Source organism: Zalophus californianus, chromosome 9 (genome assembly GCF_009762305.2).
Source record: "Zalophus californianus isolate mZalCal1 chromosome 9, mZalCal1.pri.v2, whole genome shotgun sequence".
Lineage (NCBI taxonomy): Eukaryota > Metazoa > Chordata > Mammalia > Carnivora > Otariidae > Zalophus > Zalophus californianus.
Window position 1 is genome coordinate 98,326,953 of NC_045603.1, and position 12,506 is coordinate 98,339,458.

The window sequence follows — 12,506 nt, forward strand, 5'->3', positions numbered from 1 at the left end:
ACCCCTGTGGTGAGGGTGCCCTGTCTGGTACGATGTTACGTTATGTCCGGGTCTAGCCTTCACGGTAGGCACCTAAGAGTGGGGACTGTTGGCCCCAGGACACGGTGACTAGGCTTCTTACGTGACCATCCTTGCTGGGATTCTAGCACCCCTAGTAAGAGGTGATCTCTTCTCTAGCATTCTCCTTCCCTTTGGCTTCAAGCTCTAACCTTCTTTCTTTTCCTTCTGCCAGAGTGAGGATGATGACTTAGATGTGGAGTCTGACTTCGATGACGCCAGTATCAATAGCTATTCCGTCTCTGACGGCTCCACCAGCCGCAGTAGCCGCAGCCGCAAGAAACTGCGAACCGCTAAAAAGAAAAAGAAAGGTGTGTTTCTTTTTTGGGTCTGTGTGTGGTGGGATGGGGTGGGGATGACTGGGGAAGAATCTCCCTAAGGAGATCGGGGTTGGGTTTATTTTAGAAGGGGTGGGGGGAGGTAGTTTTTTTCTAATAACTGGGCTTTCCCTCTTCCTTGCCCAGGCGAGGAGGAGGTGACTGCTGTGGATGGTTATGAGACAGACCACCAGGACTATTGCGAGGTGTGCCAGCAAGGCGGTGAGATCATCCTGTGTGATACCTGTCCCCGAGCTTACCACATGGTCTGCCTGGATCCGGATATGGAGAAGGCTCCTGAGGGCAAGTGGAGCTGCCCACACTGCGTGAGTACCTGGCCACTGTGGCCCTTTGGAACCCTCAAGAGGAAGGGTGGGGTGATAGAGATCTTTTGGGGCTGGGTAGTGTTGCTGGTGTGGACTTCGGGAAGCATTCAAAAGAATGTTGGGTATGGTTCTGACTTGGGTGGGTGGGGGGTGGTAATAATCTGACTGTGGTCCTTTACTGAAGGAGAAGGAAGGCATCCAGTGGGAGGCTAAGGAGGACAATTCAGAGGGTGAGGAGATCCTGGAAGAGGTTGGAGGAGACCCAGAAGAGGAGGATGACCACCATATGGAATTCTGTCGTGTCTGTAAGGATGGTGGGGAGCTGCTCTGCTGTGACACTTGTCCTTCATCCTACCACATCCACTGCCTGAACCCCCCACTTCCAGAGATCCCTAATGGTGAATGGCTCTGTCCCCGTTGTACGGTGAGTGACTGACCCCAGCCAAGGTGGGAGGTGTGGGGAGTGTAGTCTAGCAGAAGGGTATACCTCTTTTATATGTAGGCTTTGGGGGGCTGGGGTGCAGGAGAGGTCATTGGAAAACTCTGTCTTTAGCCCTGAGACAGGTTATTTTCCTTTCTCGTGTAGTCTGGGGATAGCTTTGGGAAAATGCAGGATTAACTTTGGACAGAGTTGATGCTTTGCCAGCCCTTTTAAGGGGTGTTCTTAAAGCAGTGTTCTTCCAGCCTAAGGCATCCATTCTGTCTTCGCACCCAGCCTTGGGGTGTTGGTAGTTTGGAATGGCTAATAGGGTCACTTAATTGCTTTTCAGTTGCTTACGAGAGGAATTCTGGGCTCTAGGTCTGGCGGTTTTCTGTGCTCTCCTTGTTCTGGGTTATTGTTGAAGTCTAGCTATAGGCTCTGTTAAACAGATAGGAGTGATAGTGTCACTCAAATTCTGGATGAAGTCCAGAAGTGGAGAGGGAATTCTGTTATTCTTTACCTAGAATGGTTCTTCTTGAAATGAGATTTTAAGAATTTTATTTATTTATTTACTTACTGACTGACTGACTTATTTATTTATTTAAGAGGGAGGGAGAGGAAGAGAGCACGAACGGGGGTGGGTGCGGACGGGGAGAGGGAGAGGATCTCAAGCAGACTCCACACTGAGCCCCGATGCGGGGCTTGATCCCATGACCCCAAGACCGTGATCTGAGCTGAATCCAAGAGTTGGACTCCTAATGGACTAAGCTACCCAGGCACCTCTTGAAATGAGATTTTAATAATCCCTTGATAAGGTTGAGGCTTATGGGCTGTATCATTTCCTCTTCTCCATAATGATTTGATGTTGAATCCTGTTTTTCCTCTCAGTGTCCAGCTCTTAAGGGCAAAGTTCAGAAGATTCTAATCTGGAAATGGGGTCAGCCACCATCTCCCACACCAGTGCCTCGGCCTCCAGATGCTGATCCCAGTACTCCGTCTCCCAAGCCCCTGGAGGGGCGGCCAGAGCGGCAGTTCTTTGTGAAATGGCAAGGCATGTCTTACTGGCACTGCTCCTGGGTGTCTGAACTGCAGGTAATCTTGGGATAGGCTAGACATCTGGGGGCTGCAGTGAAGGGGGTCATGAGAAACGGCCTCGTGGCTGGAAGGAGCGGATGCCACTCCATGGTGGCTGATGTCTCTTCCTGCTTGCAGTTGGAGCTGCACTGTCAAGTGATGTTCCGAAACTATCAGCGGAAGAATGATATGGATGAACCACCTTCTGGGGACTTTGGTGGTGATGAAGAGAAGAGCCGGAAGCGCAAGAACAAAGACCCTAAATTTGCAGAGATGGAGGAACGCTTCTATCGTTATGGGATAAAACCTGAGTGGATGATGATCCACCGAATTCTCAACCACAGGTACCAGTGGAGCTGGGCCAGACTGGTGTTGGTCTTGGGCGTACTGGAGGCAGGCAGCATATCCATTGGGAGACTGCTGCCAAAGGGCGTAAGAAAATGGATGTCACCGGTGATTTAAACTTGAAAGAGATATGTCATTTTATTATTATTATCTGACTGAATCCTGGTATTTGAGCCAGAGGAGAAAACTACCGATTAGATGTAATTTTAGGTCCAGAGACTGGTGTGGTAGAGATTCTGAATATGTGTGGCATCTGGCCTTCCCAGAAGTCTAGTTTGGAACATACATTGTGGGCGCTTTTTGAGAGTGAGAAGTGGCCGTCTGGCTCTGAGGATTTTTTTCTCCTTGACCTTTCAGTGTGGACAAGAAGGGCCACGTCCACTACTTGATCAAGTGGCGGGACTTGCCCTACGATCAGGCATCCTGGGAGAGCGAGGATGTGGAGATACAGGACTACGACCTGTTCAAGCAGAGCTATTGGAACCACAGGTGGGTGGCTTTGCTGAGGTGTGGAGTTGGTTCTTACTGAGAAGGACCTTGGGTAGCTGTGTGATGTCTGTTTTCTTTAGGGAGTTAATGAGGGGTGAGGAAGGACGACCAGGCAAGAAGCTCAAGAAGGTGAAGCTGAGGAAGTTGGAGAGGCCTCCTGAAACTCCTACAGTTGATGTGAGTTGGGGCAGAGGAAGGAGGGTACAATATGTTGGGTGGGACGCTATGTCTTGTGTGCTCCAGTCTACAGATGGTGCTTTTAGTGAGGCTCTGCCAGTAGTAGTTTCAGAGCTAGAATGCTTCCCTACTTCTCCACATCTCTAAACGAGGAAGATGCTATGGTCCTTTTCTCTTTGCGTCATCAGAAAAATAAAAACATAGGAGACGGTACTTTCTATGGTTGAGGAAGTGTTACCTAGGGACGGGTCACACAACTAAGCTTTTATGAAACTTGTACTGGAACCTGGGTCTTCTGACTCTTAATTCATGGCTTATTTCCTCTGGGTTTAATTTGTGTAATATAACATAAGGACTGTTAAGGTTAAAAAAATGACTCTAGGGTTGTGGGGATGGCTCAATTGGTTAAGCATCTGCCTTTGGCTCAGGTCATGATCCTAGGGTCCTGGGATCCAGCCCCACATCGGGTTCCCTGCTCCCTGCTCAGCAGGGAACCTGCTTCTCCTTCTCCCTCTGCCATCCCCCCCCCCCCCCCCCCCCCCCCCGCTTGTGCTCTCTGGCTCTCTCTGTCAAATAAATAAATAAATAAAATCTTAAAGAGGACTGTAGGAGGAACATAGGATTATTGACCTGGTGGATCTTGATTAGCAGAATTACTGCATTGCTAGGGAGGCTATATGATGCTGTCTTCCGTCAGAGATCTGTAGGACCAAGATCTCAGTCGGTCTGATGGGTTAGTTGCTCTGCTTCCTGGAGGATCCTAAATCAAACGCAAAGTTACAGTAGCCGTTGAGGATCTTCTTCCCCACAGTTCTTTGTGGCTCTTGAGGATCTAGTGAGGATGTGTGAGGAGCAAGCATCTGCTGTCTTATGCAAGGAAGGGAGTTCCTTGCCAGCTCTTGACTTCCTTCATTTCATCCTTCAGCCAACAGTGAAGTATGAGCGACAGCCAGAGTACCTGGATGCTACGGGTGGAACCCTGCACCCCTATCAGATGGAGGGCTTGAACTGGTTGCGCTTCTCCTGGGCTCAAGGCACCGACACCATCTTGGCTGATGAGATGGGCCTTGGAAAGACTGTCCAGACAGCAGTCTTCCTCTATTCTCTCTATAAGGAGGTAGGAACGCTGGGCTGTTAGTTGTTTTGTGTGTGGGTATTTCGTATTTTGTGGTTTTTTCACACTCTTGAGAGAGAAAAAGGAAGGAAAAAATTGGTCACAGAACTTGAAGAACGTTGTTGAATGACAGTAGGGTAGACACACGTACACAGAGGTAGATTGAAGGGACGGGGCCCTGGGTAGAATCACTGGTGGATGCATAGATCCTTACTCTTAGGGGAACAAGTACCTGTTGAGATAAGCAGAGTTGTGAGTGGAATTAGCACAGGAAGACTTACAGGATGGGGTCGGGTGTTAAACTCTCTGTAAAGGTGGGTGTGCTGTGGGAAGGAGTAGGCAGGGCGTTCTCACGCGTAGACAAAGGTGAGGGGAGGAGTAGCAGCACACATGCCAGTCCTCAGCCAGCCTTGGGGGCAGTGGTAGAGGTGGGTGCTGGGGCCCACAGTCCTTACTCCACCACTTCTCTTCTTTCTCCAAGGGTCATTCCAAAGGCCCCTTCCTAGTGAGTGCCCCTCTTTCTACCATCATCAACTGGGAGCGGGAGTTTGAAATGTGGGCTCCAGATATGTATGTGGTGACCTACGTGGGTGACAAAGACAGCCGTGCCATCATCCGAGAGAACGAGTTCTCCTTTGAAGACAATGCCATTCGTGGTGGCAAGAAAGCCTCTCGCATGAAGGTATCTCAGTGGGAAGGGGACCACCCTAGAGGGAGTTGTTGCTGCGGGCTTAGTCTGCTTCCTTCTGACTCTAGTCCCTGGGGTGAGGCAGAAGGATAACAGTCGGGAGGAGGGAAAACCCCATAAGTCCCTTGGGTTAACCTGCACTGGAGGGGTTGAACGTTAGTGACCAGGTTGCCTCTTTGTGCAGAAAGAGGCATCTGTGAAATTCCACGTGCTGCTGACATCCTATGAGTTGATCACCATTGACATGGCTATCTTGGGTTCCATTGATTGGGCCTGCCTCATCGTGGATGAAGCGCATCGGCTCAAGAACAATCAGTCAAAGGTAAGAGTGAAGGGAGGGAGGTTATCGCCCCCAGTTTGAGTTTTCTAGTACCACCTACTCCTTAAGGGGAGGACCTGGGAGGAGAGGAAAGGGTCAAATGGTGTCTGCCTTCCCTCCTCACTTGTGATTCCCCTTGGTGGCCAGGCCTTAAAAGGGAGATGGAGATGGGGCGGGGGGCGGGGTGGAGGCTTAACCGTTGCGCAGTGAAACAGCTCCGGTTTGCAGTCCTCTCTCAGAACTCTGTTTTCGCTGAATTTCACCTTCTCCATACGCTTCTCCAGTTCTTCCGGGTGTTAAATGGTTACTCACTCCAACACAAGCTGTTGCTGACCGGGACTCCGTTACAAAACAATCTAGAAGAGTTGTTTCATCTGCTCAACTTTCTCACTCCCGAGAGGTTCCAGTAAGTGTGTGTTTCTCCGTAATCAGCTGATAATTCTGCTTCTAATTCTTCCTGTTGCCCATTTCCTATATCACTTTCCTTTCTCTTTCTGAAGCAACTTGGAAGGCTTCTTGGAGGAGTTTGCCGACATTGCCAAGGAGGACCAGATTAAAAAACTGCATGACATGCTGGGCCCTCATATGTTGCGGCGACTCAAAGCTGATGTGTTCAAGAATATGCCATCCAAGACAGAACTGATTGTGCGCGTGGAGTTGAGCCCTATGCAGAAGTGAGTCAGAAGGGATAGAAGTGTTGACTCCATTTTGTCAAAGTAGTTAGACACCTACTAGTCTGCAGAGTGTTTCTCATTCCTTCCTGTACTCTGCTTCCAGGCATCTGGTGATGGGAGCAAGCGAGATCATACAGAAACCTCATGCCATAGTTCTTATGTAGTTAAATACCTTACTTCACGTGATGGTGCTGGTGGTGGTGCTAGGTCCTAAAGTGAGATATGTTGGAAGGAAGATCTCAGACCTTGGGACTGTGTCTTGAGTCATGTAAAGGTTAGGAGTCCTCTAAAGACTCTCGAGTCTGACTTCATTCTCCATCTTGTCCATGTAGGAAATACTACAAGTACATTCTTACTCGAAATTTTGAAGCCCTCAATGCTCGAGGTGGTGGCAACCAGGTCTCTCTGCTAAATGTGGTGATGGATCTGAAGAAGTGCTGCAACCACCCATACCTCTTCCCTGTGGCTGCGATGGTACGCCCTGTCTCCTCTCGCCCCCCCCCCCCCACTGCGCTGGAGTTGCTCCATTTGGCTCAGTGTTTGTTTCTTTTTGGCTTCTTTTCTCAGGAAGCCCCTAAAATGCCTAATGGCATGTATGATGGCAGTGCCCTCATCCGAGCATCGGGGAAATTATTGCTGCTTCAGAAGATGCTCAAGAACCTTAAGGAGGGTGGGCACCGTGTACTCATCTTCTCTCAGGTATTGTGTGGGCTGGGCTGGGAGCTTGAGGAGAAAGCAGTAGACCGCCCTCAGCGACGCGAGGAAAGCAACTGTCGTCTGACTCCCCCTTCATTGAACTGTGCTCCTTTTCCAGATGACCAAAATGCTGGACCTGTTGGAGGATTTCTTGGAACATGAAGGTTATAAATATGAACGTATCGACGGTGGGATCACTGGGAACATGCGGCAAGAGGCCATTGACCGCTTCAATGGTAAGTGGGAGGGAGTGGTTTCAGTCCATGCATTCTCATTTACTCATGTCTTTGCATGGACCACTTTTTTTTTTTTTTAAGATTTTTTATTTATTCATTTGACGGAGAAAGACAAAGCAAGAGAGGGAACACAAGCAGGGGGAGTGGGAGAGGGAGAAGCAGGCTCCCCGCCGAGCAGGGAGCCATATGCGGGGTTTGATCCCAGGACCCCAGGATCATGACCTGAGCCGAAGGCAGATGCTTAATGACTGAGCCAACCAGGCGCCCCTGGATCACTTGTTTTTGTCTGTCTGCTTTTTTGTATGGTTCTTTAGGGTTTTTGTCAATTGTGAATGGAAGAATAAAGCTTTTGAATGCCTTGATTGAAAGAATGTATTGGACTATTCCTAGCAGATTTTTTTTTTCCTTTGGAGTCTTCATTCTTTTTTGCCACACGAAGAGCATTTTATTTAACCCTCTTCGTTGTATCTTGAGTCCCACAGAGGGACCAAGACTTTACCAAGCTCAGTTCGCAAATACGTGGCATACCTGTCTCCATAGCTGCCATTCCTCCCCATCTTCCCCCTCCTTCTTATTTCTAATTTGATTAAGTTAGTTTTTAGAAAGTTTATTTATTAATTTTTTTTATTAATCTCTACCCCCACTGTGGGGCTTGAACTCATGACCCCGAGATCAAGAGTTGCACACTCTTCCGACTGAGCCGGCCAGGCACCCCCCTAATTTTTATTTTAAAATAATTCTGGGGGTGCCTGGGTGGCTCAGTCATTAGGCGTCTGCTTTTGGCTCAGGTCGTGATCACAGGGTCCTGGGATCGAGCCCCGCATTGGGCTCCTTGCTCAGCAGGAAGCCTGCTTCTCCCTCTCCTACTCTCCTTGCTTGTGTTCCCTCTCTTGCTTTGCCTCTCTTTGTCAAATAAATAAATAAAACCTTTAAAAAATAAAAAAATAAAATAATCTTGGACTTAAAAGTAGCAAAAAATAATACAGAGTTCATATATATTCTTCACTCAGCTTCTCTTAATAATAACTGCTTACATAATCACAGTATAACTGTCAAAAGCAGGAAATGATGATTGATGGCATACTGGTAACTAAACTGTAGATCTTAATTGAACGTTACCAGTTTTCCTCCTAATGTCCTTTTCCTATTTCAGGGTCTAATACCAGATCCCCCATTGCATTTGGTTGTTGTGTCTCTTTCCTACATGTGACAGTTCTTCATTCTTTCCTTTGCTCTCATGCCATTGATACTTGTGAGGATCACTGGTTAGTTATTTTATAGAATGTCACTCTCTCTCTTTTTTTTTTAAAGATTTTATTTATTTGACAGAGAGCGAGAGAGGAAACACAAGCAGGGGGAGTGGGAGAGGGAGAAGCAGGCTTCCCGTGGAGCAGGGAGCCCGATGCGGGGCTCGATCCCAGGACCCTGGGATCATGACCTGAGCTGAAGGCAGATGCTTAACGACTGAGCCACCCAGGCACCCCTAGAATGTCTCTTAAGTTTGGGTTTGTCTGGTGTTTTCTCATAGCAGGTTGAGCTTAGTAGACATTTTGGGCAAGAATGCCATAGAAGCAATGCTGTATTCTTTTCATTGCATCCTATCAGGGGGAGGACATGATGTTGCTAATGTCCCTTTACTGGGGATGTTAACCTTGATCACTCAGTTCGGGTGGTATCTGCTTAGTTTCTCCACGGTAAACTTACTCGTTTTCCCATTAGAATTGATATTGATAAATGTCTTTTTTTTTTTAATTGAAGTATAGTTGACACGAGTGTTACATTGGTACCAGCTGTGCAAGGTAGTGATTGGACAACTGTGAGTTAGGCTCACCATGAGAGTAGCTGCCTTCTGTCGTCATACAACGCTATTACAGTATCACTGACTGTTCCCTGTGCTCTGCCCTTCACCCCCATGACTTACCCATTCCATAACTGGATGAGGGAGGTATTCGAGACTATGGGCATGCACCATTTCTCTTTAAACTTGCACATTGATTTCAGCATCCATCTATGGACCTTGCTTACAGTGATTACTACAGTGGTGCTTGCCTGATGATGTTTTATATTTTTGACATGCCTTCTACATTTATTAATTGGAATTTAGGAGACACTTTTTTTTTTTTAAAGATTTTATTTATTTGTTTGACAGAGACACAGCGAGAGAGGGAACACAAGCAGGGGGAGTGGGAGAGGGAGAAGCAGGCTTCCTGTGGAGCAGGGAGCCTAATGCGGGGCTTGATCCCAGGACCCTGGGATCATGACCTGAGCCGAAGGCAGATGCTTAACCGACTGAGCTACCCAGGCACCCCTCAGGAGACACTTCTAATGGTGTTTTGGTTCCTTTCTTAGCACCGGGTGCTCAACAGTTCTGCTTCTTGCTTTCCACTCGAGCGGGGGGCCTTGGAATCAATCTGGCCACTGCTGACACAGTTATTATCTATGACTCTGACTGGAACCCCCATAATGACATCCAGGTGAGCAGAGGTAGCGGCCTTCGTATACAGTAACCCACTGGTAATGCAAGTGGTCTCTGCGAAGTCTCCACCATCTGGAATTAGTTGTTTCAGGGGGAAACATTAGATTCTTTTTATGTATTTTATCTTATTGTGAGCCAGAGAGTTTGGGTTAGCTGTGGTCTTATTTGGAGTAACATGATAGAGGGTGGGGTCCGGGGCGGGGGGGGTGAGTTTTAGCGTTTTATGTGAAAGCAAGCTGCCTTGTGCTGGATCTCGCTTATTATGTGGACGTCAGGGCAAGAGCAGAAGCCGGAAAATATGGTTACTTCAGTTTCTGACTTTGTTTTGTGCCCAACTTCAGGCTTTTAGCAGAGCTCACCGTATTGGGCAAAATAAGAAGGTGATGATATATCGGTTTGTGACCCGTGCGTCAGTGGAGGAGCGCATCACGCAGGTGGCAAAGAAGAAGATGATGTTGACGCATCTAGTGGTTCGGCCCGGTCTGGGCTCCAAGACTGGATCCATGTCCAAACAGGAGCTTGATGACATCCTCAAGTTTGGCACTGAGGAACTATTTAAGGATGAAGCCACAGATGGAGGTAAGCTAGCAGGAAAACTTGTTTTGGTGTAGGGTTTGGCCTCTCGAAAGGATATATTTGATATTTAGTGTCCTGAGACTTGGTCCTAGGGTCCTGTGGGATTTTTTACCACTGCAGCTGCTGAAGCTGACTTTGAGGGTGTGGACCTCTGATTCTTTATAGGAGGAGACAACAAAGAGGGAGAAGATAGCAGTGTTATCCACTATGATGACAAGGCCATTGAGCGACTTCTGGACCGTAATCAGGATGAGACAGAAGACACAGAATTGCAGGGCATGAATGAATATTTGAGCTCGTTTAAAGTGGCCCAGTACGTGGTACGGGAAGAAGAGATGGGGGTGAGTATGAGTCCAAGGCAATGCTGTGCTTGGTGATTGGTCTGGAAATTGTTATTGAGACCAGGATGGTATTTGAGACAAGAGGAGAACATCTGTAGGTAAGTTAGTAAGTATGTTGATGAATTGATATATCTATTCCTTTGAAAATAAATACTATCACATATGGGCAGTCATGCTCTCAGTTTTGCTGTGGCTGTCCGGAAACTCACAGCCAAATTTCACACTCAAAACTTTTATCTATATTAGCTCTTCCTTATCAGAATCTCATTTTTGCTTACGTATTTTATTAACCCTACAAATAAACTTCTGATGGCTATCTCAGGTCTCTTTGGAGAAAAGGCAAGAGATGAGATACATGTCTAAACAGCCTACTTCCCTGTACTTTTTAAAACGTTAGAATTGTTTTCCCTTTTTCTCTTCCTTTCCTTTTCTGGGTCTTTTTTACCAAAAACAAAAAATCGAAAACTGATAAATGTGTGGCTTCTTTAAGAATTTTCCCCCCTAGAAGTGAAGTATAAAATGAAAAAAACAAAATTGCTTTCTCTTCTGCTCTCCCCCTTTAGACCCCTCAACTCAGTGTTCTTTGAATTGGTATAGATTTCTGGTAGTCTTTGCCATCTTTTGTCATCCTTCTCACTCAAAACCATCCCCCTTGCTATGTTTTTCTCATATATACCCATTATCTTTGTTCTCCTCGGGAGGTGGTGCTGCCAGCCTCGGTTGTGTGTAACTGTGGCTGAAAATTCTGACCTCGGTCTGTGGGCCAGTGGTATTCCGTTGCAGCAGCCCTCCTGTAAGGTGCTCTGGGTTTCTGTCAGGGCTGTGGCTGCATGGGGGTGATTGGCTGGGGCAGCACATGCTGAGTGTTGGGGGAAGGGCGGGGGGGGTCCTCCCATTGATAACCTCTGCTCTCAGCTACTCAGGTACACAGGTGGCCCTCTCTCATAAGTAACTGTAGCTGCTGTTTACCTTTTATAAATCATATTTTTTGAATAAAGAGTGATTTAGTGGTCAAGATTCAAAAGATACAAGGTATCTCTTTTCCATCTAGTTCCCTCCCTGGAGATAACTGATGCTTTCAGTTTCTTGTATGTTTTTCTAAAGGTATTTTATGTGCATACAAATTATATGTATATCTATCCATATATGTGCACATGTGCATGTGCTCACATACACGCACAAACACCTTTTTCCCTTTTCCTTTTTTTTTTTTTTTTTTTTTTTTGAGAGAGAGTACACGAGCACAAAGGGGGGCAGGGGGAAGAGGGAGAGAGAGAGAAAATCCTAAGCAGGCCTAGCATGGAGCCCGACGTGGGGCTCGATCTCACAACCCTGAGATTTTGACCTGAGCCGAAATCAAGAGTTAGTTGCTTGGGTGCTTAACCAACTGAGCCACCCAGGCGCCCCTCCCTTTTTCTTTTAAACATAAAGTGGTTTGTTAGGCATAATATTCTGTACCTTGCTTTTGTCCACTTAATAAATCTTAGAGATTTAGGGGTGTCTCTGTGGCTTAGTTGGTTAAGCATCTGACTCTTGATGTTGCCTCGGGTCATGATCTCAGGGTTGTGGGATCGAGCCCCCCCTCCCCCCACCAGGCTCTGAGCTCAGTAGGGGGTCTGTTGGGTTTCTCTCTCCCTCCCTGCCCCTGTTCCCCCCTCTGCTCACACTCTCTTTCAATAAATAAAATCTTTTAAAAATAAATAAATAAGGGGTGCTTGGGTGGCTCATGTGGTTAGGCGTCTGCCTTTGGCTTATGTCATGATCCCAGGGTCCTGGGATCGAGCCCCTCATTGGGCTGTCTGCTCAGTGGGGAGTCTGCTTCTCCCTCTCCCCTCTCTCCTTCTGCCACTACCCTCTGCTTCTGCTCTCTCTCTCTCTCAAGTAAATAAAATCTTTCAATCAATCAATCTTGGAGATTTAGTCCACATTGGTACATAAAGACCTCCCCTCTTTTTTTTTTCTTTTAAAGATTTTATTTATTTATTTGAGAGAATGAGATAGAGCATGAGAGAGGGGAGGGTCAGAGGGAGAAGAAGACTCACTGCTGAGCAGGGATCCCGATGCGGGACTCGATCCCAGGACTCCAGGATCATGACCTGAGCTGAAGGCAGTCGCTTAACCAACTGAGCCACCCAGGCGCCCAAGACCTCCCCCCCTTTTTTTTTAATTTTTAAAAAAGA

General features: G+C 47.3%; 1 protein-coding gene across 7 annotated transcripts in view; it reads left to right on the forward strand.

The window, feature by feature from the left end:
- The window catches only part of CHD4 (chromodomain helicase DNA binding protein 4), a 30,218-nt gene that overhangs the window by 6,415 nt on the left and 11,297 nt on the right, over positions 1-12,506 (forward strand). For 6 of the 7 annotated variants that reach the window (XR_004820284.1, XR_004820285.1, XM_035729218.1 and 3 more), the window contains 18 exons: positions 233-368; positions 522-700; positions 885-1,124; positions 2,010-2,213; positions 2,334-2,539; positions 2,898-3,029; positions 3,110-3,206; positions 4,132-4,323; positions 4,802-5,002; positions 5,193-5,330; positions 5,612-5,733; positions 5,828-6,001; positions 6,334-6,475; positions 6,569-6,700; positions 6,816-6,933; positions 9,283-9,407; positions 9,751-9,988; positions 10,151-10,326. Coding sequence is in view for 5 of the 7 variants with exons in the window: in XM_035729218.1 (XP_035585111.1) it covers positions 233-368; positions 522-700; positions 885-1,124; positions 2,010-2,213; positions 2,334-2,539; positions 2,898-3,029; positions 3,110-3,206; positions 4,132-4,323; positions 4,802-5,002; positions 5,193-5,330; positions 5,612-5,733; positions 5,828-6,001; positions 6,334-6,475; positions 6,569-6,700; positions 6,816-6,933; positions 9,283-9,407; positions 9,751-9,988; positions 10,151-10,326 (2,952 nt within the window). In the remaining 2 variants the exon portion in view is untranslated. The remainder of the gene's footprint in view (positions 1-232; positions 369-521; positions 701-884; positions 1,125-2,009; positions 2,214-2,333; positions 2,540-2,897; positions 3,030-3,109; positions 3,207-4,131; positions 4,324-4,801; positions 5,003-5,192; positions 5,331-5,611; positions 5,734-5,827; positions 6,002-6,333; positions 6,476-6,568; positions 6,701-6,815; positions 6,934-9,282; positions 9,408-9,750; positions 9,989-10,150; positions 10,327-12,506) is intronic. The other variant, XM_035729221.1, reaches the window with a different exon arrangement.